The following is a 17,252-nucleotide window of genomic DNA, read 5'->3' as shown; positions in this document are numbered from 1 at the left end:
ACTACCCTTTCACCTGACTACCACCAGCAGCACAGAACACAACCTCCTGCAGATGAATGACTTAAAAAGCTGTGAGCATCTTGTTAGGAAAGAGACATGGCTGATAAAAGAGGCTGCCAAACAACATAACATTTCTATTTTTCTGAATATGGGCCTGAAATTCTGGAGATTTAATAGTTCTGCCTGAGCAAAATCTTAAAGCACACGAAAGTATGCAGTGAAAGGGGAGTGCAGCTTGTGGGCTTGCAGCCTCACTGGAGTGGCCCTGCCTGGGGTTAGACCAGTCTTGCAGAGGGACCCCAGCATTCCAGCAGCTCCTGGTAGGAGCTCTGCTCCCAAAAGATGGCCAGGGATGCTGGTCTGCTTGGCAGGCACAGCTGGGTGCCAGGGGGACACAGAGGCACAGAGGAGCCAGGAGATTCCTTCCACAGGGATGTGGCTGCTGTAAGCTGTCCCTGAGCAGTGCCTGCACACAGCCCAGCTGGCTGAGAGAGCCACGCCTGCCCTGCTGCTCCTCCATCAGAAGGAACAGCTCTCATGGCACACACCAGAATAAAGCTCCAGTGTCTGGAGCTGCTCACAATTGCTGAAGACTCCAGAGAGACTCAGAGAGTGGTATCAAGCCAAGCAGGACTGGGAGAGGCTGCCCTGACATTCCTGGCACCAGCAATCAAGGGATATTGGAGTACCAGCAGCACAGCCATGTTTCCTGGAGTTCAGGATTTAGCAGTGCCTTTGCAATTGCACTTCACATTTTCCAATGTGTTTTTGTTTGTGGTGGGATTTTTTGTTTTGGTTTGGTTTTTAATTTGGTTTGGTTTGGTTTTTCTGGCTTGGGCACAGAAATGTTCCTCATTTTCCTTTTCAGAAACTCCTCGATGTTAGGGTTGCTCCTCAAACACTCAGCTGAATGGTGCCCTTGTTGATAGTGGCAGTGACAATTCTGCCAGACCCCACTGTCACTGTGACAGGGGAGGTTGGCAGATCTTGACCTACAGCCTGGCCATGGCACTACTGTGCTGGAGACAGCCATGCCCAAAACATCCTGCAAACCACGCTCAGCCAGGATAACACACAGCACTTCCACTCACAGAGCAGTAGCATTAATAGATAAAAAATTGGCTCCACTGCTAAAACGACACACAAACCCAGGAAATCTGGTGCTGGGTGCAGCAGGTGTGCCTGTGTTGGGTGTCCTAGGAGCTCTCCTGGTACAACATTTGGCCTAGATTAAAAGCAGGCAGACAGAGAATGCTGAGGAGAAGGTTTACACACAGGGCTTGCGCCTCACTGTGACCAGACAGAATCTGTAAAAGCATCTTCTGGCAAATCTCTGATGTGGCTGTGGAGGCAAAGAAGAGTATCCACCCCGCAACCTGGACCCAGTTCCATCCATCCAAGGTACACCCAGTGCTCAGTCCCTGCCTTTCCTCCAAGCACTGGAGGGCCTGGCACCCCAGCTGCACTTCAGTGCAATTAGAAAAGGAGCCTTAAATGCCACAAAGTCTGTCCTGGCAGCTTTGTTGGCTGGGGCAGCAGGATTCCCAGAAAGGCCAAGCTCTGAGTTTGGAGTAAATCCAGTTCACTAAATGGGAAAGCTCCCATTGAGGCTGGTGGGACCACAGGGTACAGCTGAGTGCTTCCAAAATCCCATCCAACTCCACCCCAAGGTTCTGCTGGGCAGCCTCCTAGGTGTGAAAAGAAATACACATCCCTTGCAGCCTTACAGCGTTTTGGTTGTGTTTGAAAGGATCAAAGCACTATTTATGGCTTTCCTACTTTTTAGGTAATAGTCTTAAAGCAAGTCTGAGCCTGACAGACAAGCTCTGCGTCTTCTCAACAGCCCAGAGTAAAGATAAAGGAAGCATTAATGTTGGTCTAAATTATGAGAGGGAATTGGACTGCACAAGAACTGTAATCCACAAAAATGAATTTTCATTCCACTTGTCCTCCACTTTCAGCTAATCAGAAATGGTGATACATGGTTCTACTTGTATTTTGGCTTTCAGCTCCCTCCTATATCTCATGTGGTTGAACACTGAATTCCTGATTTACACTGGAGATTAAGGAATGATAAATGCTATCACTCGCCTGCAGTCTCAGTTTTAGAGGATTCTGGCATTATGAGCAAAACATGCACTTCATGTGTGTGAGTACTGGAGCTGACAGTCTGTCATGCTGCTGACAGAGGGCTGGGACTGAGGGCCAGCCTCTCTTCAGAAATAACAGAGATCTCAAATTCCAAATTTAATAGCGGGCACCTTTTATAATGGCAATAATCAGATGCTTGCTTTGGTGATTAATTTGCTCAGCAAAGCCACTGGCTGGGGCACAGGTTTCTGGACAATTTCTGATTTAATCTGGCCTTTCTCCTTGGACAATTAGCAACACTTCCCATAGGACCATGCTTGTCATTCAGTGCTCAGAGGGGAATATCAGCTAGACAAAAATAGTTGCTGTGTAGATTATTCACTTTTCCCAGGATTTTCAGCACCTTTGGAGCCTTGATAGAGTCTTTGGTGTCTCTCCTGTTGCAGAACAAAACATTAACGATTTGAAGCATATGCAGCTTTCACAGAGCACAATTATCCCACAGCAGATTCCTGCTGTGTTTGGGGGTTTTAAAGCTTACCCTGGTAATAGAAAAAAATACAGCCTGAGAGGTTGGAACAAGATGGGCTTCAAGGTCTCTTCCAGCCATTCTGTAACTCTGTGAAAAGTTGCAAGAAAAAACCCAGCACCTGTTAACCTTAACTGTGACCTATGAGCTTGGCTGTCCTGTCTTGTAATGTTTTTATTAACCTGTGCTCCTTGATGTTTTGTTGAGATCAGAATCCAAGATTTTTGTGCTTCATACCTGAATTTTGGCTTAAGTTTTTGAAAAAAATTCAGAAATAGCGGTTGAGAACTGTTCTGTTTCTTCCAGTTGGCATTTGTCACACTGGAAATTCAGGTTTCCATACCCAAGACTGATCTTGCCTGTTATTGGGGTCTTCCATATCCACGCTTTAGCAAAACTCAAAGAAGATTGGTATTGGCCAAGTCAGCAAGAAACCAATGGTTAGGCCAGTTCACTGCGACCACTTTTAATGCAGAAACAGGTTGTGTTTACACATGAATTGTTCACCAAATTCTGGTGGAGATCTCCCACTCTGCAACCTCATTCACTAAATCTCTGACAAATTAAACCCAAGACTCGGATGTGGGGCAGGATCTCTGCTCCTGCTGTGAGAAACTGGAATCCTCTGCAGTCACAGCCCAGGCCTCCTGAGCCTGAACTGAAAGTATCTCCAGGAACATTTCCAAGAGCCTCAATGATGAGTCAGGAACATGAACTCAGTTACCTGAGCTAAGCCTGTAACTCAACAGAGGTTTTGGTAAAACTGAAAGTTAAACCAAGGTTTGGTTCAAACCTTGCCTTTAACATGTGGTGGCAGAAAACTGAGCTCATGAAGCCCTGAATACTCACCAAGAGAAATAATTGCCAGTGTGTGCTGTGCAAATGGAATAGACTTCTGCTTTAACGGAAAGAATTTCCAGGTGTTTTGAAGTAAACAATTTAAAAAATCAATGAATGAAGAACAACCATTTAGTCCAAGGACACAGACAGGGCCTGTTGGTACTGGAAGGATGCAGAACTGAGCTATGGAAGGACAGAAAGGTTTCAAGGACCTGCAGTGAGGATGCTTGGCTCTCATGCCCAGTTAGTGTCAGAAGGCACCAGGATTAATTTGAGTTAGTGCTGGTTATTGAAACCAGCTCAAGCCTTCTGGTACTTGAAAGGGAGCTGCACCTAAAGGGTGTCCCTGGGCCAAGCAGCAGGAATGTCATGGCATGGGCTGTAACCCAGACCTGAGCCAGCTCCATCCTGGAGCTCCAGCCAGGCTCCCGTGGGAGCGGGCTGGTGGCTTGCACTGAGGGACCAGCCTTGCCTACAGCATTCCAGATCCTGTCCCACAAATGAGCCCACACACAGTCAGGAGACAGCCACGCAGCCTGTGACAGAGCTGCTCCCCCAGGAGATGTTCCCTGAGCCACAGCACACACTGTTATGTTTGGGTGGATAAATCCTGCAGGCGTAGAACAATTAACCATTGAGAGGGCGCAGTAGCCTGTAAAGAATTGCAACAAGGAGTCAAGAGAATGTGTCCAAAAAACATGGATTAAGACTTCACAAAAGTTTCTTCAATATATCTACACTTTGTCATATTTATTTGAATTTACTTTGAAATTTCCAGTGGGAAATGAGAAGGCAGAAGGAAGCCAGACGCCAAGTGAGTGCTTAGGCTTTGCTTTCCCAGGGAATCAGCCTGAGAAGTCTGCCTTGCTATACTTAGTGCAAATTTAGACTGAAAGGTGTAGTCAGACCTAAAATATTTTCTAGAAAACTGTAGATTTTAACAACTATGCTAAGGAATACCTTAGCATTAAGATATTTGTTTAATTTGGTCCAACAGACTTCTGCTTTATATTAAGGTACCCCTTAATGAGAGATTTATAAAATTCAGATCAGATTAAAATACTAAAGGTGCACTACAGACATGCATGGTTTCTTTAGCTGATGGTTCATGTACTGGTGGGGCTGGTGTTTAGCTCTGTTACAGGCATTCTGTGGTCTTCTGAACTGGAGATCTGGAGCAACTGGTTAACCCTTTGTTAAAAACATCCATCTCAAGGTGGAGACTCACTTGTGCATGGCTTATAAAGAGGAACCATCAAAGGCATTGTAGGCTGCTGCTGCTGCTGAACTCGTGTATAAGTGGTGAGCAGGTAGATCAGTTCAGAAAAAGCAGCAGCACTGTGTAGTGTGAGGGTGAGCTGGCTCAGGAGAACCCCATCCAACCACACAGCACACCTCAAAAGTGAATTCCCTTAGCATGTGATTGCTTTGTAAGAACAAAACTTCAACTATTGAATCACATGATGGTTGGGGTTGGAAAGGACCTTACACCCATCCAGTCCCAGCCTGGCCTTGGACACTTCCAGGGCTGCAGGGGCAGCCACAGCTCCCCTGGGCACCCTGTGCTTAGGCTGCACTCAGAATTACACATAAATCTAGAAAATTCCACTTTCTTCTGCATAGGAGAAAATTTTCATTGAGAACAGGCCAGAAGATCCCTGTTAAAATTCTTGGTCTGGGTCTGTGCGTGCGGCTCTTGGCAGCTGCGGGGCTGCAGAGAGAGGCTCTGCTGGTAGGATCTTATCTCTGATAAGTGGGAGCTATTTGAAAACGTGGAAGTGTGGACCTATTGTCTCACCTGCAGCAGGAGGGGGAAAGAACTTATGGATTAACTTAATTAGAAAGTCATCTTTGTAATATTACAATTAACACCAAAATCATGTTACTTTATGGTAACATGAGTATTTTGAATTGTAAACACAAAATGTATGGAAGTCTGTTCACAATATACACTCTGTCATTGTGATCCAGCTTCTGCTTTCCAATAACTAACATAATTGCATGGAGATTATCTGGAGGAATAATGAGACATTTCTTTTAAACTGACAGGAATGGCTCTCACTTCACTGAGCAGCTGTGGCTTGATGTCCCAATCTGGTGAGATCCCACCCAGGGTACATCCACCCGTGGCAATGGGTTTGGAGCCTCTGCCACAGCCCAGGTGGTGTTGTCCCCGGAGAGCAGTGGGGCTGTGCGTGGGAAGGGAATGGCAGTGGCTGTGAGGCAGCTCAGGGGCTCTTCCCAGATCAGTGAATGGCAGGCAGGCAAAGCAGACCATGGGTGCCTCTCCAGTGCCACGAACTGTGAACAGAGTTAGGACTGAAGTTTAAATATGTCTCTCTGTATCAAACACAAGCATAGCTCATGTTTTATTCTAGACCAAAGGAGTTAATGGAGAAGTTGAGCTAAGAAACTTTGTGTTTTCATAAAGGCAGTACTGCAAAATTGATGGAGAATTACTTTGACATTACCTAAAAAAGCCGATAGAAAGGAAAAAAACATCCTTTTCAACTAAAGCTACTGTCTTGGAGAACTAAAATTTATAGACATTTTTCAGCATGATGAATAATATCCTCTGTAGTATCATCTGCTGAGTACCCTAGGGGTTAACTCTCACAGTTTGGTATGCAACCAAATGAACCTATAATTAACTGTGTGTGGCTATTGGTTGGAAATGTTTGGAAGCAATATGAAGTGATAATATTCTGCAGCTCATGCTCCTGCCAGTACCTGGCTTTGTTAGTTTAGCACAAGAGGTGTTTCCTGATTACTTGTCTGGAACCAGCCAGGCTGCTCTCTTGGTTTCCATCACTCTTTTGAAACTTTTCTCTTGACAACTTCAGCATTTGTCAAAATGCTCTACCTGGTGGCTCCTAGTTCTTTATACACAATCTTTACTGCCAGCACCACTTCACTGGAGAGCTTCCCCTCCACTGGGGAAGGTCCCACAGAAGGTGAATTTTAGTGGGAATGAGTCAGGCCTCTCCCTGTGAATCCACTGTGACGAGGACAAATTCCAGTTGTGTCATTTCTTGTTTTCCCTGCATCGTTTTTGTGTGCAGGATGACTCAGGCTCCATGACAAAGCCCAAAGCAAGGGGCAGCAGTGACATCCTTGTCTGAATAACCCCAAGAGTTTAACTCATTGTGTACCCAAAGTGAGGAGCATAATTAAATTCATTTCCTCTTACCTGGGGTTGTTTCCCATTTCTTCAGAAATATAATGCTAAAACATAAAGTACAAGCACAATTACCTTCTTAGTGCCATCTTAGTTCAGAGGCCCAGAGAACGGGTGAAGATCACTGTCCCAAGATCAAAACTTAGAGCAGACATTCTGGACGGAGGACGCTGGCAGTATTGCTTTGACTTTGAAGGGTCAGGGTCAGCAGACACGGCTCAGCTTGGACTTCATTGACTTCACTGTTCTGGTCCATGCATTGGCTGCAGGGATGAGCTTGTAGGGTGAAGCAGGGATTAAGGAAAATCATGTTTTTAGCAATGGACGTCCATAGCATTTTTACCACACAGTTCACTATTTTAGAGAATCCTGATTGGAAGTATCAGCATTTTAGGGTGATTTTCAATTGGTAACCAGAATGTAAGGAAGGTAGGTATGACCTACGAAGAAATATTATGTGGGTAGCATGTCAAAAGGCAGAAAAATTGCTGCCTCATTTTCTTTCTAAACTTAGTGTCTCAGTGTCAGTGAGCACCATGCTGTTTCTTCATTTCAAAACTCCTCTATCATCATCTTTTATTCACTTCTGGCATGAACCTTCTATTCGGTATCTTTTTGGAAAGGAAGATATGTACTGTGGAAAACTTATGTAGTGATAGGAAGGGAAGGCTAGATAACATAACCAACAACTCTATCTGTAATTCTGTGCCACCACCCCCATTCCCAGCCTATGTCAGCTTCATCCTACAAAGTGCTCAGGTAGGCCAGACAACAAGACTGTTCAGTATTTCACAAGCTAAAATCCATCATGTCCACAGTGTCAGTTTTGCTTGGACAGCAGCAAGTAATGATCCTAGATAAATTTTCCCTTAATCTCACAATCCCATTTCAGTAAGGGGCTAGGAAATCCCATTTTCATTCAATTATAGAATATAAAATCACATGTTGAATGTCTTTAATACAATTCAGTTATATTCTAATAATAACAAGTGAAAGCACAGTAAAAGAAACCAGATTTTTTTCAGGACTATTTTTTCCAAGTTCCTTTTTATGACAGATCTTCAAACTTCCTACATGGTGACACTTACTTGGCACTGCATTGATCCAGTCTAATCTAGGTGACAATGTTTCTCACAAGAGTTACTTTTCAAAAACAAGCAGTTTATCAAACCCATTGAGAGTTATATTTTCAAATTATTTCAATTTTTTTCTGTTAAAGTATTTGCCTTTCTTTTAAATAGAAAACCCCTCAAGACCAAAAGGCAAGTGGTGCTTCAGGCAGCTGTACCCAGGAGCCAGAACAGCAGCGAGCCCTCAATAAACTGCCAGGCCACCTTTCAAATAGTGAGCCTTTGTCATCAGCAACTGAGAAAGCACAAAGTGCTACACAAGGACCCCCCCATTTCCCAGCTACTTCCAACAGATACTGGGGAAATGCTGCTCTCAGTTTCTGTCCTGATCTAAAACCTACCTAAGCATTAATTTGGAAATTTCTATTTGAAATTTATAGTTTTCTAACAGCATTTCCTGTGAAAGGGTGGGTGAGGAGGTTTTGCGCTGAATGCACCACAGAAAACCCAGAAATCAGGAACTTTGTCCTGCCACGTCCCTTCAAAGCACGGGAAACCCAACCTGAGGCTCCAGCTCAGGCATTCATGGCTTTGATTTGCATGTTGATGACCAAAGAGAAATGAGAGTGCAGATCCTTTCTGTCTGGGGAGAGCTGGGATGTGCTCGGGAGAGAGCTGAGAAGGAGAGGGGTCCCAGGGTCCTGCAGCTGCTCTCAGGTACCATGGGGAGGAGAGGAGAGGAGAGGAGAGGAGAGGAGAGGAGAGGAGAGGAGGACACATGAGGCAGGAGCATCTGACCCCTGAGGCACATGCACAGGATCCCTTGCACAGTTACTTTTGTGAAACCAAGAGGGTTTGGGCAGAAGTGATAACCAAGAGCAGATAAGGTGCTCTCCTAGACGGACCCCTCAATGCCAGAAAGCTGAGGAAGAATCTGAATTCTCAGGAAGAACTTCTTCCTGGAAGGCATTGTTAAACAGGGAGGTTTGGAGTCCCCATCCCTGGAGGTGTCCAAGGACACCCTGGATGTGGCACTCAGGGCTCTGGACTGAGGACAAGGTGCGGAACAGGCACAGCTTGGACTGGATGGTGTGGGAGGCCTTTTCCCCCTAAATGTGTCTGTGGCCCTGAAGAATTGTGACACCTTGTTTTATTTCACAGAGCAGCTCCTACAGCTTGAAAAAGGCAAGGGCCAGGCCTTATGTTTGAGAAGAGCATTAATTAGGTTCTGTGAAAATCCATCTCATTAAATCTCACCTCTGTGTCCCAAGTTCAGCTATTCTTCAAAAATAACAACTATAAAAGCATTCTGTGAAATTTATTTTCTGGACCCAGAAGTGGTGATAAATTGATTTAGTCTACAGCAAGTCACGAAGGTTATCAGAAGTATAAGAAAAATATGCAGGAGAAAATATTTTTTGCTGCATTCCTCTCAGCTTTTACTGGTCCTGCTCTCGTTCATTTGCTATTCTGCACAGCGTTAGGCAGTGACTGAAGGACACCATCTCTGTGATTTAAACAACACAACTTGCCCAGAGAGAGAAGATCACATCTCATTCTGTTTGCATGTGCTGGCAGCACTGTGTGAGCACTGTGACCATGCAGAAAGTCTAACTAATACTTGTTTTTTACTTCTTTGACATACTGGGGAAACAGAAGCTGCATTTCAAAAATAATTCCAGCATATGATCAATTTTTTATAAAGATGAAGTAAAGGGCAACTAAGATTTCAGGCAGAAAGTACAAAAATAAATATAGAACCCTATAAAGGGCACACAAGAGATGAAAGGAATCTCCTGCTTTGGGTGGCATAGAGAAAGGTCAGAAATAGGACAAAAAAAGATTGAACTTAGGAGAGTATAAAATGTCTGAAGCCTTCATTTTTCAGGGTCTCATGACTTCAAATCTGGAAAAAGTTTTTCTGCTCTTTAAAACAGGATATCCCTTAGTGAAGGTAGATGGTGGTGTTGGGAAATCCCACCCAGCTGTGGTGTTTGCAGCAGGATGTCATTTATCAGAATGCTCCTGGCTCCCTGCATAACCAGCCCTCAGAGCAGCAGGTTGCCCAATTTTCCTGAGACACCTATTCCAAGGAAAGTGAAAAGGTGGTTTGATTGATGTAGGTCACATGCTGTGGTGATTCCCCACTCATTTTTTATTTAAAACACAAAAATTCTTGTCATGAGAAAAAGGGTTCAGCCTGCCTGGGGTAGCAGGATTTCTGGGATAGTCACAGCTCATGGTGTTCAGGAGCAAAGTTGTTTGATACTGACTTCAGATATTCTTTTGCACAGATTTACTTATCAAAAACATGAGAAAAAACATCTTTTGGCTGTGCTTAATAAGATCTTCATAAGATGTTCAAGTGAGGTATCAAAGCCTGTTTGGAATGAGTCACTCTGTGGGACACAATCCTTTCCAAGCTCATCCCAGTCAGTTTGCCAGAGGAGATAGTGTAAAATGTGCTCCTACAGAAGACAGCTGACAGCAGCTCTGTGTATATAATTAGTGACCATCCACTGATGGGAATATTTTCCATCTTTTCTGCTTAAGTTCGCCTTTGCTAATTTTAAACTTGCATTTGAGTGGCTTTTATGCAGTTTCTCACATTTCTTAAAGATTCCATAGGATTTGTCTCTGACAGCAGGGTTTCTTTTTTTGAAGTCTCTCTTGTTCTTTTTTTTCCAATCAAAAAGCACCAGATATTACTTGTACTGCCCTCAGATTTCAGAGCTTTGGTGCTAGTACAGTCCTGCAAGTTACTTCAACAGTAGCATCCTTTTGAGATTAATCTCACACTTGGATAAAACAAGTGGCAGAGACATTTCTTAATAACTTTAAGAGACATAGTCCTTTTGCTATCTGTCCAGTCAGTGCTACACATCCACTCAGTGCCCTTTCCAATTCCTGGTCCCACTCTGCACATGATTTGGTTCTCACGTTATTTTGTTGAAAGACTAAATATGACATGGCTTCATTTTATTAGCTTAAAACAGTCTTTTTATTCAATGAATCTTTCCAATAGCAAAACAAATGTATCTCAACATTATTCCCAAAGTTTGAGGAGCTTTGTCTTATTTAAGGAGCTACAATTGCCTCTGTAATAATATAAATCATCAATCCTCACCTTCCTCCAGCTGAAAGGGACACCTCCCCAAGGCCCTCCCCAGCCCACAGAAATGTTGTGGCCACTCTCCAAGCCCTGCCATGTTCTTCTCTGGAGTGAAAATCTCACTAATTTTGCCAATACTTACACTTTCCTTGACCTTTACTGAAGGTGTGTGTGTGCAGACATTTGCAGGAGATGGGAATTCCTGACCCAGGCGATCTGATGTCAGACAAAATTAGGCAAGACCATGGCCTTGGTGGGCAGGAGTCAGTGTCTCACTAATTACCTGGGCTGCAGTGGGCAGGAGTCAGTGTCTCACTAATTACCTGGGCTGCAGAAGCAGCCTGGGGCTGGGGTTATTCTGGCTACAGCACTGCAGCGTGCCTGGCCCTGCATTGATCCCATTCCCATGGGAATCCTGCTGGAGGGGGGATGATCTGGAGGTGGGATGGTCTCCAGGTTTGAGATGCAGGTCCTTCAGCACAGCTTTGGCATCAAGAGCTGCAGAGCTCTGGCTGAGCTGAGGCTGGGCTGTCCCTGACCCCCTGTGTGGGGTCCTTGGGCAACTCAGCTGCTTTGGTGCTAGGAGCCCAGGACACACCACTGAGAGACTCGGGACAGACTCCGGGCTGAGAAAAGCCCTGTGTGGGTGTGAGTGCTGTGTCTGAGCATGCCAGGCACAAACCAGCTCTGTATGTGCCCCCCAGCAGGGTGGGACAGCCAGGAGCCCTGGCTGAGCCTGCCCCAGCCAGGCTCCAGGGCCATGGATGTGGAACAGCCCCAGCCAGGCTCCAGGGCCACGGATGTGGAACAGCCCCAGCCAGGCTCCAGGGCCATGGGGCTGGAACAGCCCCTGAAGCTCCTGGGCTGCTGCTGCCACCCTCCCATGGCCAACTCCACACGTTCCCTGGAAAGCTAAAGGGGGAGAGCAAACACTTTGTGCTCCCAATAGCAGTGCCCAAAGGTGCTGCATCTAGAGATAACATCAGCAGGGAGAGCCAGCCCAGCTCTCCCCACACAAACTATTTCCCAGAGACAAATGGCAAAGAGAGACAGAGGGAGAAACAAGTACTGACAGTTTGCTGTAGGAGCTCAAAGAAAAAGTGGACAAAGCTAAAAGAACTCCAGCTCTTTGTCTGCATTTAATCCAGATCAGAGCACCCACTGGTGCATACAAATTTACTTCCCATAGCTGGTGGTGCTGGATGTGGTCATTTGGTGAGAAACATGGGATCTGGGATTGACATTTTGTGCCCTCCAGGCTCTTACATTTTAGGAAAAGTCAGTCTGTAATGCACCTAAAGTTTAAATCTGATGTAAAAAGTATGAGCTGCTGGATAATTCCTTCAAAGAAACAAATCCTGAAATACAAGGTGAAGAATGATTTCTGGTTTTAACACAGACCAAGTTTTTAAGGGAAGGGCGCTTGCTTTTGGCTCATGGAAACCAAGGAAAAGACTGTGGTCTGTGTCCCTACCCAAAGAATCTCATATCACTGGCACTGATTCAGCAGAGGGTATTGGAATAACATAATAGTATTAAAATGCCACCATCCATATATTTTAATGTAAAACAAATAGTCCAAGCACCTGCTATGAGAGTACAACAGAAACATCAAATCACCACTGCTGGGTTTGCTTTTGCTGAGGCCAGACAGTTCAAGTTCCATGTAGCCTCATTTCTACAGGCTGGGGAGCCAATTCGGCCTTGCTGAATTTGCAGGACACAGCCCTGAAAGCCCAGAGAGGAGGATGGATTTGTGTGCAAGAACAGAGGCAACAAAAGGGGTTATGAGGCACAGGTGGAGAGGCTGGTTTAGAGGAGGCAGGTCTGGAGAGAACAGCTCAGCTGCAGAGGGCAGGGGACACAAATGAGGCAGATGTGCCAGAGAGATTCCAGCACAGAGTTCGGAACCTCTGGCACCTCTGACAAGAGCAGAGAGAAAGGGAGAGGGAGCCAGTAAACTTTAGGAAAATACTGAAACAATAAATGGAAGAGAGAAAAATAAAGCAGAACTTTCTCATCCCTCTGTTCCTTCCCATCCCCTTCCAGGTGTTTTTGGACCTCTAGGAAGGACCCCTGGCACTGGAGCTGGTGTTGCTTTCTGTCCAGGCAAAAGCAGCCCTTTTAACCCTGAGTGCCCGTGGCCAGGCTTGGCTGAGAGCTGCAGAGCAGGGCCTGGCTGTCCTGGGGCGCTGTGGCTGGGCAGGAGCCCGGCCCAGGACAGGGGGCTGCCCCAAGGATCCCCCATCCCTTCCCGAGGAGCCCCCATCCCCTCCTGAGGAGCCCCCACCCCTTCCTGAGGATCCCCCATCCCTTCCCGAGGATCCCCCATCCCTTCCTGAGGATTCCCCAATCCTTCCCAAGGAGCCCCCATCCCTTCCCGAGGATCCCCCATCCCTTCCCGAGGATCCCCCATCCCCTCCTGAGGAGCCCCCATCCCTTCCCAAGGAGCCCCCATCCCTCAGAGACTGCTGGCTCTAAATGGGATGGTAATGAAATAAATCAAAAGGCAATTTAGGCTACTTAACTACACTTCAGGGCAAAAACCCTGCCTGGATAGATGGCACATGATGTGTTTTGTGTTAATGTTCCAAACCAATTTGGCGGATCCCCCTGGCAGATTGGAAATATTTTGTTGCAAGTTTGAACATCGTACCAGGATGTATGGCCAGCCCATTCTGCAAGAGCAGTGATTGAATTAGGGCTGAGAAATGCATCCCTGGCTAGTTTCAATTTCCAAAAAGAGAGCTTTTAAAAAGGTACAAATGAGACTAAAGGAATTTATGTTATTTTTCCGGTTTCTGTGCTATAACTCCTTTTCCATCTCCTCATCTATCTTCCAAGTGTCCTGCCTTATGAATGAGTGAGCAATAAAAGAAGTATGCAGTGGCTGAGAGGGAAACTCAAGATAACAAGATAAAGCCAAAGCTTGAGCAGAAGTTAAGATGTAGATCAGAATATGGAATTTTCTCACATCTGAGTTTTAAGGCAGTCATTAGATAGTTTGCATGAGAAGCTGATTTAAAACCAGTAGCACAAATTGTGACCTAGCATGTGCTGAGTTCACTTGTGTCAAAGGCTTGGACCTGTGTTTTTGGGGGTTGTGATCCTGTCTTCAGACCACATGTGCTGACAATCTGCTCATAGACTAAAATAAAAATAAAGCCATTTCATAGAATCAAAAAATCGCAGAACCACAGAATGATTTGCATGGGAAGAGATCTTAAAATTCATCTAATTCTAACCCTCGTTCCGTGGGCAGGGACATCTTCCTCTAGGTCAGTGCTCTGTCCTTGCCACCCCCAGCTCACGTGGAGGGTTTAGGCTTGAGGTGTCCACACATGTCCAGCCTAGGAGATGGACTTGCTCCTTCAGTGCAGGCTGCTGCTTTCTGCTGGAAATGGCCAGTGACAGTGTCTGCTGTTTCCAACATCCCAAACTGAAGGGAGAGGCTGTAACAAAGGGTTAATTCCAATTTCCATATCACTGACCAGTTTTGGAGCTGCATGGATCAGCTGGGTTTCTCAGGGGAAAAATGATGTGACCACTCCCTGAGCCCTGATAATCCCTCTGGCTGGGCTTTCCACTGCTGGGCTCTGCCAGGTTAGGCGGAGTTTCATCATCAAAATTATTGTGGCCTCTTTCAAGTAAAAGAAGAGGGAAATTAATTGCTGGAATTAGGTGTGTTTGCTTGCGTTATCCCAACGTCACTGCTGCTTCGGGTCAGCTGCAGGGCCCAGGACTCAGAGCAGGGACTAAGCTGGACTCCAGTTTTATTTGGCAATGACTGGGCTGGTAAGCAGCAGGAGAAGATACAGGGACAGAGTTTCAGGGGATGTGAAGGCGGAAGGGAAGATGAGGTTTGTTAACTTCAAAAGGAAAATGTCGGGCACTGGGCAATCCTGTTGAAGAAAAGCTGTGCCTGAGGAGGGGCCCATTCCAGCTTTGGTCCCTCAGCTGTGGAGTCAGGCAGAGTTATCCTCCCTGTTGAACTCACAGTGCAGAAGGGGAATCAGCTCTGCAGGCAGAACTGGGTCAAAGTGATGAGCATTTGCTGCGTGGGACAGCAGCATGACCTGCGTGTGGTGGCAGCTCCCAGTGCAGAACCAACCCATCCCTGAGTCCATCTAACAGCCCTGTTATTAATGCATCCTTCTTTGTTCTTCTAACCACAGATCCTGGAGGAAAACATGAAGTTAGAGTGCAAGTGCCACGGGGTCTCGGGGTCCTGCACCACTAAAACCTGCTGGACAACGCTGCCCAAGTTCCGGGAGCTGGGCTACATCCTCAAGGACAAGTACAATGAGGCCGTGCAGGTGGAGCCCGTCAGGGCCAGCCGCAACAAGCGCCCCACCTTCCTCAAGATCAAGAAGCCCCTTTCCTACCGCAAACCCATGGACACAGACTTGGTGTACATCGAGAAATCCCCCAACTACTGCGAGGAGGACCCGGTGACGGGCAGCGTGGGCACGCAGGGCAGGATGTGCAACAAGACGGCGCAGCAGTCCAACGGCTGCGACCTGATGTGCTGCGGCCGCGGCTACAACACCCACCAGTACTCCAGGGTGTGGCAGTGCAACTGCAAGTTCCACTGGTGCTGCTACGTGAAATGCAACACTTGCAGCGAGAGGACAGAGGTGTACACCTGTAAGTGAGCGCCTGCCCTGGCCGCTCCCCGGCCTGGATACATTTGCACATGCACTCGACGTAGCTGAGCGGAACTGCGGGAAGAGCTGCTCTCCCTGAAGAGATGCTCACAAATGGAGCCCTCTCTTCTCTCCTCATGTTTGTTGCTGATGTGGATACACATTTCAGACTCTTATAAAGTCAGCCAAGAAACAAAAACAAGCAAACCCCTCCCCGGACCACCAGAGACATGAAAGAGAGAGAAAAGGATCACCTCAGTGAGCCTGCCCCTCGGGAGGAAGGAGCGCTGGCTGCCTTGCGGAGAGACGCCGGCCAGGGAGGAATCTCTGCGTGTGGCAATGAACTCTTGGTTTGGGAAAGGGATGGTCAAACACCTCTGTGTACGAGGAGCAGGGAGGGGTAGGGGAGAAATCCCTACAAAAGGGCTTTGCACAGGATGGGATGGACAGAGCCTCCCCGTAAATTGCCCGTGGGAGCGTGTGGATAACACAGATTTAGGCTTCCACACTCATGAAAAGCTTCTACTGGTCTTGCCCATCTTTCCTCTTCACAGCACTTGCTGCAGCAAGAAGAACTGTGGAAGGGTTCTGTAGACACTGCTTTATCTGCCTTTCTCGTGTGTGTGTGAGCTGCAGATTTTAGCACAGGGATTTGGGACACTTGGGCATAATAATAACAATATTTAACAATTTATTCAGATAAAACTAATATTAATTTATTTAATTAAAAGAAGAACTTTACCAACCTTTCTGGAACTATTCTGCAATTAAAGTAGATAACTGGCTTTCTTTGTGGAATAATTTTGTAGGATCAGCAAGGAAACACTGGAGCTGTACATATTATTCTTGACTAGGATATTTCTATTAGTTGGACTTGCAGGATATGTTCGACAGTACTGGATGTTTAGGACAAAAGCTGGCATCTTTATATATATGTATATACACAAACACACTGTATTTTGGGGTTGTTGTTTCTTTGTTTCCTCCTGTTTGCTGCTAGTTGTCTGGAACAAAAGTGGAGTGGTAGGGGTTACAAATCTTTACCAGTTTTGCATTTGTTGGTTTTTTTTTTTCCGATTAAAGCAAGAAACATTAATAAAATCCTGTTTGGAATATGTCTAAAAATAAGAAAATCCAGACAAAATTCCATCTTTTGGAAAAATCAACCATAGGATAAGAGAGTATATTTTGTAAGAGACTATTTTTATATAAATATTTTATTTATACTACGTCTGCTTGTTCAACCTGTACTTTTTCTCAAAACAGGCATACAATTTGTAATTCTTAGGCTATTTAACAGAGAAAGGGTAATTAGTTTGAGAACACAACAGCAGCAAGCTGGATGCATTCAGCTGCAATTGGTGGATGTGTCAGAAAGCAGGATGAACTTTCTCTCCTGGCTCTTTTCCTGCAGCTCAGTTTGCAGAATATGCAAAAGAAGAACAGGGTATGTAGCATCAATTTTGTCACATGGCTTGAATTCATGATTGGTATTAACTGGATGCTCATTTATCCCATTCAAGAAAAAAAAAATCCGAATTAGCTTCCCACATGCGTCAGTCATTAAACTGTGGCGTTATGACTCGCAAATGTGCTGTGTGTGCTGTCAGTTAAACCTCTGCTTTGTGCTGCTGTCAAATCTGATTCCCATCAGGGCAAGACTGTAGACTGTGACTGTAATAACTTGCATGACACACATCGTCTGATTCTCATAGATAGGATACAAAGCTTACTTTTTGTCCAGCTCCTTTTGGCATTTACATTATTCTTCTTCCCCCACCCCCCC

The 17,252-nt window shown here is 45.8% G+C and overlaps 1 protein-coding gene across 1 annotated transcript in view; it reads left to right on the top strand.

The window, feature by feature from the left end:
• WNT7A (Wnt family member 7A) overlaps nucleotides 1-15,618 on the top strand; it is a 32,594-nt gene extending 16,976 nt beyond the window's left edge. Inside the window, exon 4 of the mRNA XM_041459120.1 lies at nucleotides 14,996-15,618. Within this exon, the coding sequence (XP_041315054.1) occupies nucleotides 14,996-15,475 (480 nt within the window). The 3' untranslated portion in view covers nucleotides 15,476-15,618. The remainder of the gene's footprint in view (nucleotides 1-14,995) is intronic.
• Nucleotides 15,619-17,252: the final 1,634 nt, after the last annotated feature.

This window comes from Pyrgilauda ruficollis, unplaced genomic scaffold, assembly GCF_017590135.1.
Source record: "Pyrgilauda ruficollis isolate IOZ18807 unplaced genomic scaffold, ASM1759013v1 scaffold131, whole genome shotgun sequence".
Taxonomy (NCBI): Eukaryota; Metazoa; Chordata; class Aves; order Passeriformes; family Passeridae; genus Pyrgilauda; species Pyrgilauda ruficollis.
This window is presented reverse-complemented; position numbering and strand designations above follow the sequence as displayed.